Source organism: Rhinopithecus bieti, unplaced genomic scaffold, assembly GCF_001698545.2.
Source record: "Rhinopithecus bieti isolate Rb0 unplaced genomic scaffold, ASM169854v2 scaffold_31548, whole genome shotgun sequence".
Taxonomy (NCBI): Eukaryota; Metazoa; Chordata; class Mammalia; order Primates; family Cercopithecidae; genus Rhinopithecus; species Rhinopithecus bieti.
Window position 1 is genome coordinate 660,452 of NW_016814470.1, and position 23,357 is coordinate 683,808.

The window sequence follows — 23,357 nt, forward strand, 5'->3', positions numbered from 1 at the left end:
TTTTTTTTTTTTTTTTTTAAGTACATTCGGGGTTTTGCCATGTTGGTCAGGCTGGTCTTGACCTCCTGACCTCAAGTAATCTGCCCGCTTTGGCCTCCTAAAGTGCTTGGATTACAGGTGTGAGCCACTGTGCCCGGCCTGATTTTTATTGAACAAATGAATTATCCAGTCTTCTGGCAGTTCTTTGGTACTTATTTTATAAACATTATGTAAAATACACATTTTTTTTTTTGCTGCTTCTCCCTATATTAGGGTTTAAAATTTTTATTTTGGGGTTTATGGATTCTATATTGTGCAAAGGAGGTCAATGAACCTTTGAAAATAAATATAAATGTTTCTGAATATGTGCTTTTGATATTATGATGTAATAAGAAAGATATATTTGATCCCTGCTTCTGGTTTCTGGCACACAACTGCTAAAACCCTTGGACTCTCCAGATAGATAAGAGTGCCTTTGTATGCTAATGAGATGACTGGGAGCCCCTAGATAGTTTGAGAATGGGGACTGGTCTTCCAGAAAGACCAAGCCATGATTAGAGGGTTAGGACTTTCAGCCCACCCCAACCTCAGGGGTGGGGAAAGGGGCTGATGGTTGAGTTGATCACCAATGACCAGTGATGTAATCAGTCATGCCTATGTAATGTAGCCTCCATGAAAGCCCCAAAAGGACAGGGTTCAGAGAGCTTCCTGGTTGCTGAACATGTGGAGGCACCTGGAGGATGGTGAGCCAGGAGAGAGGGCAAGAAAGCCCTTTACACCTTCCCGCATTCTTTGCCTTTTGCATCTCTTCCATCTGCAAGCTTGGTAACATCCTTTACAATAAATGAGTAAGCATAAGTAAAGTGTTTCCCTGAGTCTTGTGAGCTGCTCTAGCAAATTAATCATGGGTCATGGGAACGCTGATTTACAGGCAGTTGGTCAGAAGCACAGGTCACAAGCTGGGGCTTGCAATTGGCATCTGAAGGGTGGGAGTGACAGTCTCATGGGACTGAGTCTGTAGCTCTGTGCGATCTGACACTATCTCCAGGTAGCTAGTGTCAGAAATGAGTTAAATTGTAGGAGACTCAGATGGTGTGTGCTGGAGAATTGCTCCGTAAGTGGGGAAAACCTCTCTGCATTTGGTCACAGAAGTATTCTGTGGTGAGTGTGAGAGTTGGGAAAAGTTTGGTTTTTCCTATCTCACCGAGTGCTTATATGCAATTATAAATAAAAAGAGGGTCCATTGCTTTCGTCAGATTTATTTTTATTTATTTTTTGGAGACAGGGTCTTGCTCTAACAGACAGACTGGAATATAGTGGCACAAACTTGGCTCACTGCAGCCCCGACTTCCCAGGACCAGGTGATTCTCCCACCTCAGCCTCCCAAATAGTTGGGACTATAGGTGTGTGCCACCATGCCTAATTTTTTTGTATTTTTTGTAGAGATAGGGTTTCGTCATGTTGCCCAGGCTGGTCTCAACTCCTGGGCTCAAGTGATCCCAAAGTGCTGGGATTATAGACGAGAGCCACCACGCCCTGCCTCATTAGATTTTTAAAGGGAGCCATGACACCAAAATTATTAAGATCTGTGAATTAGATACTTTTGTTCAGGATGACTCCTCTTGGCTTTAAGCAGTTTTCTATCAAAGTTTTGCTATCATCCTATATAAATTACCTTTAGGCTAAAACTAGTCACCTAATCATTTTAGTTATGATGTGTTGACTAGCCATTAAACAGTATAAGATATTTCATATGGATTTGCATATATGTTAAGGTCTGTTTATTTGCATATAAATTTCTTAGGAGACTTTTTCTGTCTTAAATATTGAATAAATATTCAGTATTGGACTCATAGGCTTAAAGAAATGTTGTTTAGACTTTTTAACAGAAAAGAGTCTAGATGTAAAGTTTTTAATAATGGTTATTTCTGCATGGTGGAATTATGGGGTATATCTGTTTTCATTTATAAACTTAAATGTATTCTAGGCTTTCTACACAGAACATACATTACTTTTCAAATTAAAAATTTTATATATCTGGAAAAGTTATGAATTTCTAATTGATATTAATATGAGAGTCAGTGTCAAAACTTTTAAGTGATTTTTTATGTTGATGTAGAGTTTAAAGTTATCCAGTTAGATCTACCTAGTGAAATAACTGATTTATGTTAAAATGTTTGTTCTCCAGAAACAACTATATTTGTCTTTTACCATAGATACTTTGGTTTGCTGCATTCTGAATAGGATGAACGTCTCTTTTCAAACCAACATAATAACTGACTGTAGAAATTTACTTGTTATAATATATGGTAAACATTAATACCCCTCAAAAAAATTACTACTTCCTTTTAGAAGGCTTTCATTTGATATTATGGCGCTTACCTTGTAAGTATATGACTGTGGACTCACTAAGATATGTTGATATGTTAATACTTTCTTTTGAAGCAGAGAGGTATCTTTTGTTAAAGGATTGGAGTGGAAAGGGTGTGCTGCTTTTCCTGCCACATTAATGACTCAGTGAAAGGCATTGGTGATAACGATGTATTGCAGTTTAAATATGTATACATCAGCTAATTTATTAACAGTGAATGAAATATACAGAAGTTGAGAGAATAGTTTATTATAATGAACTCCCATGAACCTATAACTCAGCTTTAACAGTTATTAACCTGTGGCCAATCTTGTTTTATCTATACTCCCAACCCCTGATTGATTTTTTAAAATTAGTATTTGTTAGTATTAATCATGAAATAGGCTGGCCGGGCACAGTGGCTCACACCTGTAATCCCAGCACTTTGGGAGGCCGAGGTGGGCAGATCACTTGAGGTCAGCAGTTCAAGACTAGCCTGGCCAACGTGGCAAAATCCTGTCTCTACTAAAATACAAAATATTAGCCGGGTGTGGGTGGTGTGCACCTGTAATCCCAGCTACTCGGTAGGCTGAACCAGGAGAATAGCTTGAACCTGGGTGGTGGAGGTTGCAGGTTGCAGTGAGCTGGTATTGTGCCATTGCACTCCAGCCTGGGTGACACAACAAACTCTGTCTCAAAAAAAAAAAAAAAGAAAAAGAAAGATGGTCTTGAGAAATTACATTTATGTTTTTATTATTAATTGTACTGAAAACACATAACATAAACATTTACTGTCAACAATTTTAAATTCATGTGTTGAGTATGTTCACATTGTTATGCAACTGATCTTTAGAACGTTATCTTGGAATATTGAAACTCTATACCCATTAAACAATAGCTCCACATTTCTGCCCCTGTCACAGCCCTGATATCCACCATTGTTTTTGTTTTTCTGTAAATTCGACTACTTTAGGTACCTCATGTAAGTAAATCTTACAGTATTTGTCTTTTTTGACTCGCTAATTTCATTTAGCATAATGTTTTCAAGGTTCATCTATGTTGTAGCATGTGACAGGGTTTCCTTCTTTTTAAGGCTCAGTAGTATTCCATTGTATGCATATGCCACATTTTGTTTATCCATTCAACCATCAATGGACATTTGGATTATTTCCACTTCTTGGCTATTGTGAATAATGCTACTATAAATATGGATATGCAAATATCTCTAGGAGACCCTGCTTTCAACTCATTTGGATATATACCCAGAAGTAGGATGGCTGGATCATATGGTAGCTCTATTTATAATTTTTTGAGGAATCACCATATGCGTTCCATCGTAGTTGCACTATTTTACAATCCCCACAGTGCACAAGGGTTCTAATTTCTACACATTCTTGCTAACACTTGTTCTTTTCTTATTCCTTTTTTTGGGATGTTAGCATTCCTAATGTGAGTGTGAGGTTATATCTCACTGTGGTTTTGATTTGCTTTTCTCTAATGATTAGTGACATTGAACATCTTCTTATGCTTATTGGCTATTCATATATTATCTTTGTAGAAATCTTTATTCAAGTCCTTTGCCCATTTTTAAATCTTTGTTGTTGTTGAGTCATAGTAATTTAAAAATGTAATTTATGTATTAGCCCCTTATTAGATATATGATTTGCAGATATTTCTGTGCATTCTGTAGGTTGCTTTTTTATTGTGTTGTTTCTTTTGCTGCACAGAAGTTTGATATAGTTTCATTGGTCTAGTTTTGCTTTTGTAGCTGAGCTTTTGGTCTCACGTCCAGGAAATCATTGCCAAATCCAATTTATGAAGTTTTCTCCTGTGTTTTCTTCTAGGAGTTTTACAGTTTTGGGTCTTATGTTTAGGTCTTCAATCAATTTTGAGTCATTTTTTGCATCTGGTGTAAGCTAAAGGTGCAACTTTATTCTTTTGCATGTGGATATCCAGTTTTCCCAATACTGTTGAGGAGGTTTTTCTTTCTCCATTGAGTGCTCTTGGCACCTTGTTGAAGATCATTTGACTGTTATATGAGGGTTTATCTGTGGGCTGTTTACTTTATTCCACTGGTCTATATGTCTGTCTTTATGCCACTTTTGACCCTGTTTTGATTACTATAGTTTCATAAGCTTTGGAATCAGGAAGTATGAGGTTTCCAACTTTCTTCTTCCTTTTCAAGACTGCCTATTTGCGGTCCCTTGAGATTCCATATGAATGTTAGGATTTATTTTTCTATTTCTGCAAAAAATGCCATTGGGATTTTGATAGGGATTGCACTGATCTCTGGATTGCCTTGGGTGGTATTGACATCTTAATGGTATTAAGTTTTCCAAACCTGTGAACCTGGGATGTCTTTAAATTTATTTGTCACTTTTTAATTTCAAAAATGTTTTGTCATTTTCAGTGTACAAATTTTCCACCTAATTGACTAGGCTTATTCCTAAGTATTTTTTAATTTTTGATGCTATTGTAAATGGAATTGTTTAATTTTGTTTTGGATTGTTTATTGTTGTTGTATAGAAATGCAACTGGTTTTTGTGTGCTCTTTCCCACACCTTTGGTGAATTTATTCTAACAGGTTTTTGTTTTGTTTGTGTATATGAGTGTGTATCTATAATCTTTAGAGTTTTTTTTACAAATAAGATCATGTCATTTGAGAACAGAGATGATTTCAACTTCTTCCTTTCTGGTTTGGATGTCTTTTATTTCTTTTTCCTGCCTAATTTCTCTGAGTAAGACTTACAATTCTATGCTAAATAGAAATGGCCAGAGCAGCATCTTTGTCTTCTGCCTGATCTTATAGGAAAAGCTTTCAGTTTTCCATAGTTGAGTGTAATGTTAGCAGTGGGCTTTTCATATGTGGTCTTTATTGTGTTGAGGCAGTTTCCTTCTAGTCCCAGTTTTTTGGGTATTTTTACCATGAAAGGATGTTGAGTCTTGTCAAATGCTTTTCTTTATCAACTTATATGATCATTGTGATTTTGTCCTTTATTCTGTTAACGTGGTATATTACAATGAATTTCATATATTGAAACGTCCTTGCATTCCAGGAATAAAGATTATACACTTGATCATGGTGTATAATTGGGGTAATAATCTTTAATGTGCTATAGCGGTGCGGTGGCTCAGCATGTAATTCCAGCACTTTGGGGGCCGAGACGGGCGGATCACGGGTCAGGAGATCGAAACAGTCCTGGCTACAAGGTGAAACCCCGTTCCTAATAAAAATACAAAAAAAAAAAAAAAAACTAGCCGGGCGAGGTGGCGGCCCTGTAGTCCAGTATCTGGAGGTCTGAGGCAGGAGAAGGGCGTAGGCGGGAGGCGGAGCTTGCAGTGAGCTGAGATCCGGGCCACTGCACTCGGGCGACAGAGCGAGATCCGTCTCAAAAATAATAAAAAGTAAATAAATAATAAATAATAATAAATGTGCTATTAGATTAGGTTTGCCCTCTGATTGTTTTGATTATTTTGAAGCACATACCAGGCATCTTATCACTTGATTCATTTGATCTAAAATATTTCAGTACGTATTTTTAAAACATGGGGATTTTCAGAAATAATTATAAGATTATCACATCAGAAATCTCAGTTTACTGTAATTCTTTAATGCCATCCAATGTCCAGTCAGTAGTCGTATTTTCTCAATTGTTTTATTTTTATAAATACAGTTTGTTTAATCAGCGTACTTAAGTTCTGTGACTTAGGATTGCTTGGTAGGTTTCTGAAGTCACTTTCAATTTATAGGTTAAATTCTGTCTTTTTCATCTTGCCATATTTTGTTTAAGAAGCCATGGTTTACTCAATGGTAGATCTTTCTGATTGCATCCTGTGATGCAATCTTTGTGATATAGTTTATTATATTTCTCTGTCCCCAGTATTTCTTGTAAATTGTTACTTCTAGGGGTTTGGTTGGATTTTTATTTTTGTATTTTATTTTATTTTTTTGAGACGGAGTTTCTCTCTTGTTGCCCAAGTTTGGGTGAAATGGCGCGATCTCGGCTCACTGCAGTCTCCGTGTCCTGTGTTCAAGCAATTCTCCTGCCTCAGCCTCTGGAGTAGCTGGGATTACAGGCATGCACCCCCATGCCTGGCTACTTTTATATTTTTAGTATAGACGGGGTTCCTCCATGTTGGTCAGGCTGGACTCGAACTCCTGACCTCGGGTGATCCGCCTGCCTCGGCTTCTCAAAGTTCTGGGATTACAGACGTGAGCCACTGCGCCCGGCCACTTCTTTATTAATTTGTTAAAGAGTGTTTTCTGATGAGTAATGTTAAAGCAAACTAAATATGGCCTGAGAAGGACTCTGTACTTCTATATTTGAGTCCTTGCAGATGAACTATAACCTAACTTAATCGGTAGGCAAGATTGAAAACCTAATTTAGGAGTATGTGCCCGTAACAATAGCTGAGTCTTGGCCAATCCCAGCAGCCACATACTTCAACCACTCATACACTGCTGAGTGTTCAAACTGTATTCAAATACGACAAACGCCAACCTGTAACTAGTCCAGCTATTTCTGTACCTCCCTTCTGATTTCTATACATCACTTCCCTTTTTAATCTATAAATTTGTTCTGATCATAGGGCATCCCTGGGGTCTCTCTGAATCTGCTGTGATTCTATGGGCTGCCTGATTTCTGAATTGTTCATTGCTCAATTAAACTCCTTTAAATTTAATTCAGCTGAAATTTTTCTTTTCACAGTGACACTGACCAGGTGCGGGAGCACTTGTGACTATCGCCAGTGCCTACCATTTTTGGGCATAAACATCTACCATGCATGGTGCTGAGATCATTCATATCTATTAGCTGTTTGATTTTACACATATAGGTTCTCTATTGTTATCCTTGCTTTGTAGTTGAGGGCACTGGTGCCTAGAAAGTGTAAATAAATTATCCCAGTAGTATACAGCAGGTAGGTAGCAAAGCTGGACTCTGAACCCAGGTTTGCCTGACTTTTGAGTCAGGCAAAATTCTGAAGAATGTGTGTTTTAACTAAAGTGCTTTTTGAGGAGTTCAGTGGGATTTGTAGACTGGTAAAGAAAGACTTGCAGTGTGGGATGTGCAGGAGTAAGTGTGAAGAAGGATCTTTTATTGACCATGAGCAGTAGGATCTGTTTGCTCAGTTGCAATCAACTGAACCACTCATGGGCTAACTGCCCTCACCTCAGGCCAATAGATATTTGTTATCTGAATGTAGATAGTTTACTGGGAAGCAATGTTGCTGGTAAATGTGTGTTACAGATCTAGCCTATTTAACAATTTAGTCCAAGGATTGGGACTAAAGAGGATTCATCAAGCAGATGTGGATTCTGGTCCTTAAGGTGGATGAGAATCTAGTGACTGGCTACCAAATTACTTATTGAAAAATTAGTTTTACAGTTTCAAACCAGATACAGAAGAAACCTTAGATATAGTCAAATTAGAGGGGAGCTGAGGAAACAGACAGTATGCTAATAAACAGATAAACATCTGATATAATGGCAGATATTGATGAGCTCCCTGCAGAAAAGTAAAACAGGGCACAAGGATAAAGAGTGGTGGGGTAGAGTGGGACTGGGGGCCGTTTAGATGCAGAGGTCTGAGAAGCCCTCTCTAAGGAAGTAACATTCGAGAAGAACCTGAAAGTAGGGGAGGGAAGAACCTTATAGGTACAGGGGACAGCAAAGGTGGGAATTTGCCTAGGGCTCTTGGGAAATAGCTGTGAAGGAAGGTGTGAGAGCAGGCACAGAAGATTACGCCACAGAGGCTGGGGAGGTGGCAGACAGCTCAGGACATCCATAATACTAGGACACACAATTCTATCTCCTGAGCGCGGGCAGCTCCTTATATGGCTTTAGTTATTTGTTCCTGTTTTCCATCTTCCTTTGCCTTTGCTGTCCTATTTCTAGAAAGAATGTGCTTGCTTTGTTACCCAAAGGACAGGGTCTGAGTTCTATCACAGATTTCCTCAGAAGAACGTGACACAAACCGGGCGGAGTCTCTGGGTTTAGCCAAATGAATCCATTGTGATATCTCGTGGTTTGGGGGAAAAAAACAATCATTGTTTCAAAAATAAGATATGGTATATGACCGTTATATATTTTATAATTAGAATATGGGCCTAATGTTTTAAATTTAGTAGGAAACTAATTTCTTGTGGAAGTACATAGCAGAATTTTTAACTGGCAGCATGATCTATAATATAGCAGCTACCTCCTTCCTGTAAACACTTGTGTTGGAATGTTTTGCATTCCTATGAAACAATTTTCCCAAATGTGCCTTTTTAGAGGAAGTGTAAATTATTCTCATGCTATTGTGGTAATGAGAACATGGTTTTAAAAAAGAAAAAAAAAAGACCACCACCACTAACAACCACAAAAAAACCACCCTGAACTTGCACCGGCTTTGGTAATGTAAGAAATGTTGATACAAGTATGCTATCATAGAGAATGCAGAGAAGTTACCTGGTTTGTCCCCAAATGGAGATTTTTTTAATAGTCTAGCTCGTTGTCTAATGTGTATTTGCCTCCTTTACTGTTTAACCAGTTTTTTTTTTTAATCCAGTGAATCCAGATAATTTGACTTTCCACTGATAAAATATTTACTTGTCATATTAGGCAGGGTGCTAAACTTGGAAATTAAAAGTACTGAGTTAAATTTAAAATTTGTTGAAAAGTATTCATCATGATGTATTCTATTTAATGTTTTGGCAGTGCCTCTGGCTCTTCTCATTTAACATGCTGGGAGACAGACTGGCAGCAGTTGTAAGTTGAAACCTGGTTGTATGCAGAATAAGACTGATAGGGGTACAAAGTAAAATGGAGAAAATTTGAAAGTGTTACTGTGTGTTTCCTTAAATTAAAATGTGACACGTTTGCTTAAAATAGAGTTTGTCGGGGCTATTATAACTTCCATGTTAGATGATCCTAAGACTGAAACTGGTTTTAAATATTGTTCTGAGGAATAACCAAATTTGTCTCTTAAAATGTTGTCATTATGTCACACAATTTGTTTTTATATAATAAGCATGTTTTACAATATGTTTGAGTCATTTTCCCCAGTAGACCTGAAATTTATTACTCAGAGGAGAAGCATGCATTTACAATATATTCTTAGCTGCTCCTTTCTGTCATTCAGCTGTCAAGTCCTATGGAATCTAAAATAGACCTCAACCAATGGGAGACAGGCTCCACACTGTTTACTGGACAATTCGGATGTGGACAGTTTTATCATGCACTGCAGCGTCTGTGTTGCAGTGTTGAGGCAGCAGGATGCAGAGTGCTGTTCAAGTTTTCCAGTGGGGTCCCTCAAAGGGACAACTTTGAAAGATAGCTAGCTTCTAAAGAATAAGAAATAGATAGTTACTGTACCTGACTTGGGGCTGCTGTTAATCAAGTGCTGCATTGCAAGGAAGATAATATTCAAGCGTTATGAAGGCGGAGAAAGATCCTGAAGACGAAGAAAATATCGTTAGAGATCCAAGCTAAGTGTAGCACAGCATGTGAGGGACTGAGTCACTTGTCAGGAGTTTGTCTGAGGGTTTGCTTTGTGAGCTTACAGAGATTTGTAACTTAATGCAAAGTAGTTTGCCATTAGCAACAAGAAACTAAATCCTGTCTATGATGAACTGTTGGTTTTCTTGTGCTCCTAAGAACAGAGTAGGTATCCCAGTAGTCTAGTGTAACAAAAGATTCTTGGTTAGGCTTGCTGAACTGTGTTCTTTTAAAATGCACTACTGTTTTATTAATTTGGTTTGCTTTATTTTTTTCTTCTTGATTTAGTTGATTAGCAGATTGGGGTTAGTAATAGAAAACAAAAGTTCTTTCTTTCTCTGGGTTTAAAAAGCACATGATAAAATCTTAATAATTGTACAGTGTTACTGTTAACTGACAGTGAATCACAGCTGAAAATGGTACTTGGTGTAGAACTGAAAGTCATATGATAATGTGAGACTTTAATCACATTTAATTATCTTTAAAGAAAGCCTTATTTTGAATTTTACAGCTTTTGGTGATTTAAATGGCTCTTTTTTCCACCAGCAAGTTTACTTGGAAATAAACTTGAGATTATTTTAATTGTAAGGATAGACTAATCAAATCTAGAACAAGTGTGTTAAGTGTGATTTAATCCTTTAGACATTTGAAAATACAATGTCTTGTAAGCTTATGTTCACTACCACTCCCCAAATTGTAGTCAGTAAACTGTTTTGTTTTTGTTTTAAAGCTTAAGAAAGGTGATACATAAAATGTAGCTTAGATTTGGAGCCCATAGGTAGGGTTATTCTATAAGTTGGCAGTTTAAACTTTTGAAGTTAGGAGGAAGTGGGTTCATCACCAAATTTAACTAATTTAGAGACAATTCTAAAATCTGTGTAGGTACTTGAACCAGGTTCCATTAAAATATTAAATTACAGGAGTAAGTTAAAATTTTAATGTATTTGTCTTTTTTCATATTCATTCTCTACATCAAGTAATTTTACATTACCTGTTTAACAAGAAAATTAGTGATGGTGATTTGTTTTACTTTTCTTTTTTGGTTTAAAGGGAATAGTAGATATAAAATTATCATATTGATCAAACATTTAGAGGATATACAGGTGATTCAGTTTTTTTCTCAGAGATTTGTTAGGGTATTTGTAGCCATAGGATTTGTTTTGTAAGTTAAGTGAAAAATACCCAGATCTTTTTTTGTTCTAGAAATAATACTGGATTTAGCACAGAATTTACTAGTAAACTGGTATAATATTTTAAAAGGCTAAAATCTCACCGTTTAACATGTATTTTAGTTCTATATTCTGACATTTATGCTTATTGAGAAAAGATCTAGGTTATTGGCTTCAGAATACCTTGAATGTATTTTCGCTTATCAAAGTTAGAGATAACCTTGATATGATTAAAATGTATGTTATGAGACATCCTCCTTAAAACCCCCACCTTTAATCTTCTAAATACACATACACAGAATTTTATTAAAATTAAAATCTATTTTTTATAAAACAATACATATGGAATGTAAAAGGGAGAAAATGAAAGTGAGCTGTGATCTTAGTATTTTCAGATGTTAAGCAGTTAATACTTTAGAGTCTGTCATTTTAGCTTTTCTATGTAAAAGTTTTATTCTAATATATAAACAATGCATTGCTTTCTCTATAGAATATGTGTGCGTATATTTAATTTGCCGCCATAAATATATTTCCAACAGTACTTTTTAAATAAATGTCTGTTGGGGGGGGGTAGTTTCTTAAAATGTATATAGAATTCCACTGCATCTAAGAGTCCTAGGAGATATGTAACCAGAGCCAAATCTGAAAGTGTGATTTGAAATCTGAAAGGGTGTGGGAAAACCACACTGATTTTGGAACTATAAAAGTCATGGTTGGGCTTGAACACTTAAGACATTTACTGTCTCTGGGGCCGTGGCTTTTCTTATCTACTAAATGGAGATGATAATTTTAGTTTACTGGGGTTGGTTGGGACCTTAGTGCCTGGTACAGGGTAGGTGTTCAGTAGTTACTGATTTTCTTTTTTGCCTCAAAGGCAAAGAGAACTGGGCAGAGAACAAAAGAAACATGCTTTCCCTCAAAAGTATAATTTTAAATGTTTCTTGTATATCTTGTGTCTTGTATATCTTGTTTAAGATACACAGATTTTATAACTCTGCTCTCCTAATGAAGTTAGCACAGAAGGGAGAAGGAAATTTGGAATGCAATTGGAAAATAAGTTATGTATTATGCAGTACTGCTTTCTCTTCTCTTTTTTTCCCTTTCTTTAGAAAATCTTAACTAATGTAGTATGCCATATTTACTTTTTTTTTTTCATTTTTGTAGCATGCAGCAGATTGGAATAAATATGATGACCGATTGATGAAAGCAGCAGAAAGGGGGGATGTAGAAAAAGTGTCCTCAATCCTTGCTAAAAAGGGGGTCAATCCAGGCAAACTAGATGTGGAAGGCAGATCTGCGTAAGTATTATTGATGATAAAAGCATGTCTGAAGGGAATTGTCTTGGGATACAAATGAAACTTGTGAATTGTAGTTATCAACTTATTAAGAAATTCTGCCAAAACCTGCACTATAAAATCTTTCAAACAAACTAATAATTGTTCTCAATTTAAAATATTTCCAGTCTAGAGAGAGAACACCAGAATACTATCCAGTGGTCTAGAATTGTTTAGGCCCGGTGGCAAACCACAGCCTATGGTTATTTGGTGCATTTTCATTATAAGCCTTTTTGTATTCCTTATCATATTTGCTCTTTGAAGCAGCCTGATAAAAGAAGTGGGAAAAAGTTTACGGAGGTTAAATAATTTGGTCTCATTTCAGGTAAAGTCACAGAGCTGGAATGTGAACCTAAGCTTTGTGTCTTTGAAGAGTTCTGTAAATTACACTGTCTTTTCTCCCAACCCCAATCCATTTTATACTTGGATAATTCACTTAAATGAGAATGCTTAGAGCAGAAAGGAGGCAGAATAACTAGTGTGACTTAGGGAGATACAGGTAATAATCTCACCCTTTTGTTTTTTTGTTACTGAGGGGAACTGCTGGCTTGTATATATGCTTATGAACCATGTGTCTTGTCTTCTCCCCTCGTCTCAAATCTTCATTATTTCCTTTCTTGCTGTGGGTGGGGAGCAGTTGGGTTAAAGGGTAGATCTAGTGTCTGTTATGACCCTCTATACTTATAGCTTTTAAAACCTTATCTGGGAACCCTTCCAAAGTTAGAGGTGAAAAGTCTCATTTCCTAAAAATTCTTCTCAGTCTTGTACTTGCATGAATTTATTCAGAATATTATAACTGGAAACCAGATACTAAATATAGAAACGAATATTAGGAAGTGAATAGTTAATGTGTGATGTGGGTCACTGCCTTGGAATGCTTAGATATTAAATATAGTAAAGATAACAAAGCAGGACTATAAATTAAGTAGTTTTTAAGAGCAATAAAGTTGGAAAAGTTTCAAGTTCATAATGTTTCACTTTTATCAAGTAGCAGTTTGATAGTTATAGAAACATTGGTTATTTTGAATCTTGCCCCATTACTGAATTTTAAGCTATTTATAGGGCTCACAGTATAAATTGTGAAAATTTAATATCCAAAAGTGACATTGCTTTTCATGTTTCTTTTTTCTCAAATGCTAAGATGATAAAAGATAAAGGGAATCTTTTTTTGGGATGAAACTTTTCAGTGAAACCTACATCACTGAAATCAATTCTGCCCATTCATACTTTGAATGTTTTGAGTGAATGGTGGCTTGAGTTTTTGTTTGGAGTTTTTGATATAAGGTTCAATTTTGAGTGGCATTAAATAGTCAGTTATAATGATGTAATTTGATGAACTGTGAACTTTAGTTTTTGAAATATTTGAGGAGTGTTAGTCTTGAAGTTTTCAGTGTAGAGAGTAGAATTTTTTAAATTTTTTATTTATTTTAAATTTTTCTGAGATGGAGTTTTGCTCTTGTTGCTCAGGCTGGAGTGCTATGGCGTGATCTCAGCTCACTGCAACCTCTGCCTCCCGGGTTCAATTGATTCTCCTGCCTCAGCCTCCTGAGTAGCTGGGATTACAGGAATGCACCACCACCCCTGGCTAATTTTGTATTTTCAGCAGAGACAGGGTTTCTTCATGTTAGTCAGGCTGGTCTTGAACTCCCAACATCAGGTGATCTGCCCACCTTGGCCTCCCAAAGTGCTGGGATTACAGGCGTGAGCCACTGGACCCGGCTGAGAGTAGAATTCTTTCTAGCATTCGTAGAATTAAGTATTTCCCTTTTTTAAACTCACACGCAAACTGTATTCTTAATTAAAGCATGTTGTATTTAGTCAAGTGTGGGACATGTTACAAATATATTTTCTGTATTTACAAAACAATTTGTTTCAAATGATTGTTTTAATTTTGAAATTTATTTCTAAATTTAAGACAAAAGAACATGTACTTCTTGAGCTTAATTTGGTTTCAAAAATGAAATACTTGAAGCCTAGCCATAGTTACTGCAAGGATCTGTTTTCTTCCTGTTCGCCTCTCTCCTAAGATACAGCCCTTCGACGGCCCAATCCAAGATGGGGAAGGTTCACCAAGGATTCCACTGCTACTTGGAGAGCAGTGGACTCCAGTTTGTGTCTCCCCATTTCATTAAGGCTGTGAAAGTGCTGTTCAGTCTGCTGTTTCTCTGGAATCAGCAAATGTTCCCAGGGAAAAAGTGACCTCAAATACTAAGCTCGCTTCTCTGGGCCTTCGTCCTACCTTGCATCCTGGCCTAGTAACTTTTTACTATTTTGTTAGCTCACTGACACCTTTAAGCATGTGTCTCATATTTTTTGCAGCTTTTCTAGTTGTCCTCGGTAGTAACGTTTGTCCAAGTTACATATATCTCTTGTTATAGAAGAAGTCCATGTCTTGTTTTTAAAAGAAAAAAACATAGAGTTGCTTTTTAAATTGCAAAACAGTATTTTTTATAAAGCAATTTTTCAAATTTCCTATACAATTCTTTGCATATGTTTTAATGATTGATATATTTTCTTTCCAAAGCACATCTGTTTATAGCACATCAGCATTACTAATGCATTGTAGATTTGTTGTGATCTCTGACCTTTTGTACATCATCATTATAATGTGGATCTCTTTTGAAGAAAGAGGTCTTCCACATTTTGTGATCTAAGAAATGAAAACAAGCAAACAACAAAACAATGATATCTCTAAGATTGTTGGGAGACTACCTTTGCTAAAGGAAATTAGCATTCTTCAAAAGGTTCTAATGGTGCATTGCATAGTATAATTCCCAGTTTCATTGTGGCAGAGGGATTATAAGGCGGAGATACTCAGCCTTACAGCGATTTAATTTAGTAGAAGGAGAACTTACCTGATTCTTAAGAACACTATATTCCTTTTACCAGAAACATCTTTCTAATTCAAATTGTACACAAACCTGCTTTACTTGGTAGTGCTTGGTCTATAGTTTGCATTTATATCCATTGTATTCACAGAATGTCAGTAATACTAATAGCTTTGCAAGACTGAGTCTTGTAATATCTGGAAATGAATTTGTAAGCTATCATCAGATTTTGTCTCCAAGCATGCAGTTATTCAAATATTTGAGGGTTTGTCATTTGACTGGCACTGTTATTGGTTTGGGGGATGTAATAGGAAGCAAAATAGACAAAAATCCCTGCTTTCATTGAGTTGAGCGGGAAGAGATTGATAGACTATAAAGTAATGAATTTATTCTATTACAAAATATTAAATCCTATATAGAATAATAAAGGCAGGCATTGGGGGAACTAGGAGTACTAAGGTTTTGGTGAATGGGGAAATGTAAACAATTTTAATGGTGTGTGGTGTGTGTGGTCAGGGAAGACCTCTGCTGAGAGTGGGCTTCAACAGTGTATCTGTATCCCGGCACCTGCTGAGCACTTTCACATTTTTTGTTTCCTGGCATCTTTAGAATGGTTATTGCACTTACTTAAGGCCTCAGTTCTATTTCTACTTGCGTTCAACATCCTTTGCCAACAACTATTGTGTTTACCAGTTTGGATTTGTAGAATAATATTCAATGTCAGTGGCAGTTCTTTTTGTTAAACTCAGCATAATTCATAGATTCACAGAATGTCAGTTCTCACTGCACACAAAATATTTCTGTGTTTGTTGATTAATAAAACATTAGATGATCAAATAAATAATGAAATATTGTTACCTAGCATTTTGAATACTTGATAGCTTAAAGTTAGTTTTTTAACTTTAACTTGCCTTATTAGGAAACTTATTCAGTTATTCCTGTTCATGTGAAACTTAAGCCAATCATACAAGCCCAGGCGTTTGAACAGAAGGAAGAATTAACTGGTAGTTGGTAATTAGTTGGTAATGTTTGAGAGGAAGGCGCTGATTCTTTTGTGATTTTAAGGGTAGTTTAGCTTGTTGTTTTGAAGGCTTTTCTTAGTCAGGTTTAGTTTGATAATTCTAAAAAGAAGAGATAAGTGTTTGGATCTGTCTTTGGCCTCAGCATTCCGCTAAACTAAATAAAATAATGAAACTATTTGAAACTAAATAAAATAATCTGATAGAACGTTTTCAGTGCATTTATTAAGATCCAACCAGCAGTGCTTTTGCTATAAACTTTAGAGTTAATGATATTATAGTGTAAACTTTCTCTTATTAAGGCTTTTGCACGTTTGTATATTTCATTGGTTCTAAGCAGATATTTTTAGAAAGTATTGGCCGCTTATGTAAATAGGATGGGTTTCTTTTTTTAATTTTAATTAAATATATTGGTGTTCTAATGTAGCCTTTAAAACATGTGAGTGTTTGTGTGTATGTGTGTGTGTGTTGAATAAAGGGTGACATTAATATAACATTTAAGGTGACCTTTGGTCATTTCCTTAGCATAACAAATTTTTGTTGTTGTTGTTTAGCTTCCATGTTGTGGCCTCAAAGGGGAATCTTGAGTGTTTAAATGCCATCCTTATACATGGAGTTGATATTACAACCAGCGACACTGCAGGTATGTTTGCCTCCATAGTTAATTGTAAAACATAAAGCGAAAACAAACATTGTCTACTGCTAACATTTTTATTCAGACTTAAATGTGATTTAAAGAGAGACATCCTCAACTTTCTGTTTTTAAATAGTTGAGAAAGAGTTTACATCTGAGGTATTGTGGGATAGGTCAAGTATAGGGAATTTAGGAGAAAGGATTGCTTTACTGATGAGCAGCTGGAGACCTGAATTCTAGTGCAGGTCCAAGTAGTGTTACAGGATCCTAAGATCTCAGATTTTGAAGAACCATTAGGGACCATTTCGTTTATATTCATATACTATTGATTAATGAATTCTTTCTATTGTGAGGTCATTTGGCATTTGGTTGGATGTTTCTTGTGATGGAGAACTAACTGCCACATAACAACATTATCATCAAGGACACAATAATAACAAGAATAGTTGACGTGTATATAACATTTAATAGCTATTCTTCTAAGCACTTTACCCACTCATTTTATCCTCACATCAACCCAGAGAGGTTCTGAGGCCCTGAGCTGTTAAGTAACTTGGCCCAAGGCCCTTCAGTAGCTAAGTCGCAGTCAGAATCTGTATTCTTAACCATTATGCCTCATAAGGAACCCATTCTGTACCTAGCTATGTTTATAAAAAAATCATTTTTTATAGAGAATCAAAATATATTTCTTACTCAGTTTTCTGCTTACACTTATTTTTACCTTTGTCTGTGCTTTAAAATCTTACAACAGAAGTTTGTACATCAAAGGTAGACCTTTAAGTATTTGAATATAACTGTCTCTTTTGTTCCATGAGAGTGCTAGTTTCCTATCTATCAGGATAAACATTCTCACTTCTCTGGAACTGTTGACAGCTTAGTTCTTTGCAGTTCTACTTTGTGTTTCTATTAAATATAGGAGTTGACCCAGAACTAAAAGGTTTTTGTTTGTTAGTTTTTACAGTTTTTTATCCTGTGATTCCATGTATGGGCAAATAAATACATCACTGTTACCCAGCATTGTGTTTAGAAATGGAAGGGAAGGAGAGGGAGACAGATCATAATTGAAATAGTGAGGCAAATCTTTAAGAATACATCGGATTCTAAGAAGACCAAATTCAATTTATCTGCTACCTTTGAGTGAACAAAGAAATGTGTTTATTGCTTATATATGCTTTCCATTGATGTAGAAGAACATTTATTTTTAGAAATTTTGGACTAACCATACCTCTTCAGAGCTCTTTAGACTATTTATTATGCTGATTCCAATTCAAACAAGTATCTTTCTTGTTTTTGCCTGTATTCTTTCTGCTCTGGACATTTTGCCTAGTGGCTAATCTAGTGACTTCTGCCTACCTTCTTTCATTGCAGATCAAGCTCAAATGCTTTCCCAAGCTCAGCAGACATTATTTCATATATTGCACCCCAACATACCATGTTTAACTCTTCCTGTCTTTTGTTTTTGCTGCTATTTATATTTTCATTTGGTCTGTTTTATTACGTTTGTCTCTAGAGTTGTCGTTTATTGAATACAAGGGTCTTTTCTCAATTGCTGTAATGTCCGTTATAATCCAGACATTATAGCAATTAAATTTGAACACACATCTTTATGTGTATTATCTTAAGTGCTGTTTAATATATAAGTGTATTTAAAATGACCGGATTTCAAATTAGTGCAGTTTTGAGATATTTGTTACTTAGGTCTTACCAGGTATGCACCTGTGTTGTAATTTATGTTGGTATGCGTTAGATCTGATGTTTCCTTGATTTTTTGCTGCCATACCTCAACTGGCTAGATTTGGTGTTTCCTTAGTCCTGACCTGACATTCTTATGTGATCAAGTTTCTGTACCATTTTGTAGAACACCAGGTACTGTTGCCACTGTGCCTAACCTTACCATCTCCACTCCGTGCTATCTCTTACTTCACATGTAAATGACAGTTATTTTAGTCACTTTTCACAATGTGAAATGTTTCTAGGACACTTGTTCATGAACAGGAGCAAACTAAAATTTGAAATGATCACATCTGATCGACTTGTAATTAGAGGATGTTTGGGTGTGGTTGAATGTATTGTATCTGTACTTATTGAAAAACCTGAAACACCTGGACTCACTGTATTTTGTTCTGCAGACTGGTTAGTCAGCTACACAGAAGTGACCAAAAAGTTGAAAGCCAGTTTATTTATCCCTCCATGATGAATAAAACATAAATTACTTTTCTAGCAAAAAGGTCTACTTGTGAAATCAAATTGTGGCGTTTTTGTTTTTTCTGACAGGGTTTCGCTCTGTCACTTAGGCTAGAGTGTGGTGGCATGATCATGTCTACTGCAACCTTGACCTCCTGTGTTTAAGTGATCCTCTGCCCTCAACCTCCTAAGTAGCTAGGACTACAGGAATACATCACCACACTTGACTAATTTTTATGTGTTTTGTAGAGATGGGGTTTCACTATGTTGCCCAGGCTGGTCTCAAACTCCCAGGCTCAAGCAATCCACCTGCCTAGGCCTCTCAAAAGTGCTGGGATTACAGATGTGAGCCACCGTGTCCGGCCCCCAAATTATATTTTAAGAAGTTTGTGGCCAGGTGTGATGTCTCATGCTTGTAATCCTAGCACTTTGGGAGGCCAAAGCAGCAGGATTGCTTGAGGCCAGGAGTTCAAGACCAGTCTGGGCAATACAGTGAGACCCTATCTCTACACAAAATAAAATAAATTAGCTGCACATGGTGGCATGAGCCTGTAGTCCCAGTTACTCTGGAGGCTGAGCTGTGAGGATTGCTTGAGCCCAGGCATTCGAGGCTGCACTGAGCTATGAGGCTGCACGCTAGCCTGCATGACAGAGTGAAACCTTGTCTCTCAAAGGATAAATTGAAAAGAAAAGAAGTTTGTGAGATTAGAGGGAAATTAAGAGCATTAAATGTTAGAAGTTGGAATAGTCTGGTTAAATCCTTATATCTTTCACCATCCAAGAGGTGTTTGGATAAAGAAATATATTTAGCAAAAATAGTGTTTGGAGGTAGAACTTTCCTACAAGTTTCTTTTCTGGTATTCAGAATTAACCTTTCAGATTACCTGGTAACTCTCCTCCCTACCCCCTTTGGCATTTCCTTTAAAATGCACATTTTATACAAATTATATTTGAATGAGCTGTCTGATTTTAGAGATAAAATTACATAATAAACTTTGAATTTTAGCCAAAGCATGAAAATCAATTAAGGAATACCCTTTCTGTGCCTTACGCTTCTAAACTTTCTCAGTTTTCAGTGTCCACACTGCCTATTTGGAAATGTAATGTGAAATCTTGGTATTTCTTTATCTGTCTTCTTTACTCATTATCTTCCTCTCCTTTCCCTTTTCTCTGCTCCAATATTTAATTACCTGCTGTGTTTTAGGTACTGTTCTACATGCTGGGGATATAGTAGTGAATACAACAAAGTTCCTGCTTGTTATAGATTTGTATAATTAGTTTTTCTTTCTACATTCATTGTTTTGGTACGTATATCATCTCTTACTAAAATATCAAACTAGGTGAAACATCTTTGGAAACTGAAAGTATACTTACAGATTAAGTATGTTGTCAACTAGTTTTGGAAAAAATGAATCATATTTCTATAAAACTCCTCAATTCACATATGAAGAAAATAATCCTTCACATGTATCTTAAATTATTTATAGGGAGAAATGCTCTTCACCTGGCTGCTAAGTATGGACATGCATTGTGCCTACAAAAACTTCTACAGGTAGTGGAAGTGGTTAATATTTTAGCTTTATTATTTTGACTACAAATCATAGATGTATTTTTAATGTGTTTCTGGAATTTTAGATCAAAGAGAATGGTAAACTAACTTTGACTATGGGCTTACATATTTTTTCCCATCATTTGTGAAGGAATGTGAACAATAAAGAGCAAAAACTCTGAGGGAAGTGAATTGCATAACTCAGTGTATTAAAAATAAATAACAAAGGCTTGACCTTCCTGTTGACATAGCTGAAGGCTGGAATTTTCTGTTGTCTAGACTATCATGTAAGATAAAGCAATACAACATAGGATCTGTATATTTCTATACAAACATGGATAACTTATACTACATAATATTATTACATTTTTAATCAGGTAACCACAAAATTCTAACTAGTTGGCTAAAGTTCGCATCAAAGATTTCAGTCATATATTTTTAAAAACATATTCACTACGTTTCATAGCAGAAATCACTTGCTTTTCTGATTCAGTATCTCAAGTTTTAATTCTTAGTGGAAAAAAACTCAAACAATACATATTTTCCTGTATTTCATGCCGTTCGTTATAATGTACCATATGTTTCCTGTTTGGTGAAATATTGTTAATTTAGTTATATGATGTTACTGTATTTGTTCCGTGTCAAAATATTTAATGGATTGTCTGATAGTCTTTAGCTTCTTTGATAAGTGGAATATTTTAAGATTAAATAGCAGCTGTTCATCTGAGTCTGGATATTTAATTTTAAAATAAAACTCTCCTACTTTACTAAATTTTCTTTATTTTAACAGTACAATTGTCCCACTGAGCATGCAGACCTGCAGGGAAGAACTGCACTTCACGATGCAGGTGAGCAGAGGTTTCCCTTGGATACAAATATTTGTTAAAATGTTCTAGTCATTTGAATTAATTTCAGAGTTTTAACACATAGATATTTGTATAATTCATGGAGAAACAGAGAGTGTTAAAAATCCATATGCACAAATTAGAAATTTATTAGATTATACAGCTTAAAAAGATTCATTCAGTCAATATTTACAGGTCAGTCAGTTTGCTAGATACTAAAGGTACAAAGGTAGATAAACTGTAATCCTGCTTACAAGGAGCTCCAAGCTGTGTGTGTGTGTGTTTGTGAGAGAGAGAAAGAGAGAAACAGAAAATGTGTGTGTGTGTGTGTATTTCATATCTTTGGGAACTGGAGAAATGGGAAGAAGACTTTCCTTAAACTATGTTTACCTAATTAACATGTCTGAACCTCTTTTTTCTCATTTGCAAAATGAAGTTAATAATACTACTGCAATAAGTAGTATTAATAAGTATAATTAAATCATAAGTAGTGCCTGGCACATAATAATTTCTTAATTAATGGTGGTAGCTGTTTTCCTTTAGATATGTCAGTGCTGAATTTCATATCACTGTGATGTGCTATATTTTAAAAGAGATTTATACTGATAATTTTTAGAGATTTTATTATACTTGTATGTCTAAATTTATTTGCATTATTCTTTAGGTGTCTTAAAGAAAGTACTTTAAAAAAAGTTATATATTTAGGTATTTTTGGAATGTAAGATAACCTGACCTCTTGCTAAGTCTGATATTCCTACATTTAACTATAAGGCCAAAGGGAAAAAAACAGTCTACTTTCTCTTTTCATATATATGGAATATATGCAGTAGATTAAGGTGGTCTGCACTGAAGGCATATTATATACTTCAAATTTCCTTCAAAATTTTATACCTTATTTTTTAAAAATTTTACTTTTTGTATTTTATGTGTTTGTATGATAATTTCTCACACAATGCATTTCTTTTTTTTTAATATAGAAGGGTATTACTGTATTTGCAAAGCATTTTTCCATTATCATTTGAGCCTCACAGTGACCCCTGTGAGTTAACTGTATATTTTATTATCCCTGCTTTAAAAACTGGTACAACTTGACCAATTGAAATCTTAATATTTATTAGTTAGATGCATTAGCTAGGATGGAAACTAAGTTGCTACAACAAAAGAACTCTAATATCAGCTGCTTATTAAAAAAATTGTTGAGTGATATATATTGACAGGTCACTCATGGTCATTTTAAAACTGAATTCTTTCTATCTTGTTTCTCCACTTACCTCTGGGTATCTTCCTTAACTACAATGTTGAAGCAGAGTTGTGGTCATAGCCATATTCTAGCTAGCAGGAAGGAGGAGAGAGTCTAGTGGAATACATGCCCAAAGTCTAGAGCTCAGATTTGAAAGTAGTAGATTATTCTCCATTCATATTCTACTGATAGGAGCAAAATCAATTGGCTATATTTATCTGCAAAGGAGGCTCAGAAATAAACTCTCTAGGTGACCAGTCATATTCCACCTACTCTATAGTAGAAGAAGAGGAGAACAAATTGGTAAAATACTGCATTTTCTACTACAGTTCAACCCTGTGGCCTTCCAAATATCTCCAAAGCCCCTACTTCCCACATACTCCCAAAGAAGTGGGTGTATAAACCAACTCATTTACTTCATCTAGCTCAAAGTCTAGGATTTCTGGGTGGTATATACCGTTTTCTCTTTTTGGTTTTAAGTGGTTCTTCATGGTCTAGTAATCTGTAAACTCTGGAATTTATTATGCTTTACATTTTTAAATTCTCATTTATAATTGGACCTAAAGGGTCGCTAATTTTACAGTTCCTGAATGAATGTATTCAAGTTCAGTTTATCTTTTTCTTAAAGCTGGTTATACATTTTATATAAAGATTTGCTGGATTAGAAACGAAAAGTGAAAATTTACTTGATTTTCTTATGTTGGTTTAATTCTGTTATTTCACCAAAAAAAAAAAAAAAAAAAAAA

At 35.6% G+C, this 23,357-nt stretch overlaps 1 protein-coding gene across 1 annotated transcript in view; it reads left to right on the forward strand.

Annotated features, from left to right (window-relative positions):
- Positions 1–23,357, forward strand: part of UACA (uveal autoantigen with coiled-coil domains and ankyrin repeats) — a 103,410-nt gene that overhangs the window by 52,430 nt on the left and 27,623 nt on the right. Inside the window, exons 2-5 of the mRNA XM_017851059.1 lie at positions 12,143–12,276; positions 16,714–16,802; positions 20,465–20,529; positions 21,317–21,374. Coding sequence (XP_017706548.1) covers positions 12,143–12,276; positions 16,714–16,802; positions 20,465–20,529; positions 21,317–21,374 — 346 coding nt within the window. The remainder of the gene's footprint in view (positions 1–12,142; positions 12,277–16,713; positions 16,803–20,464; positions 20,530–21,316; positions 21,375–23,357) is intronic.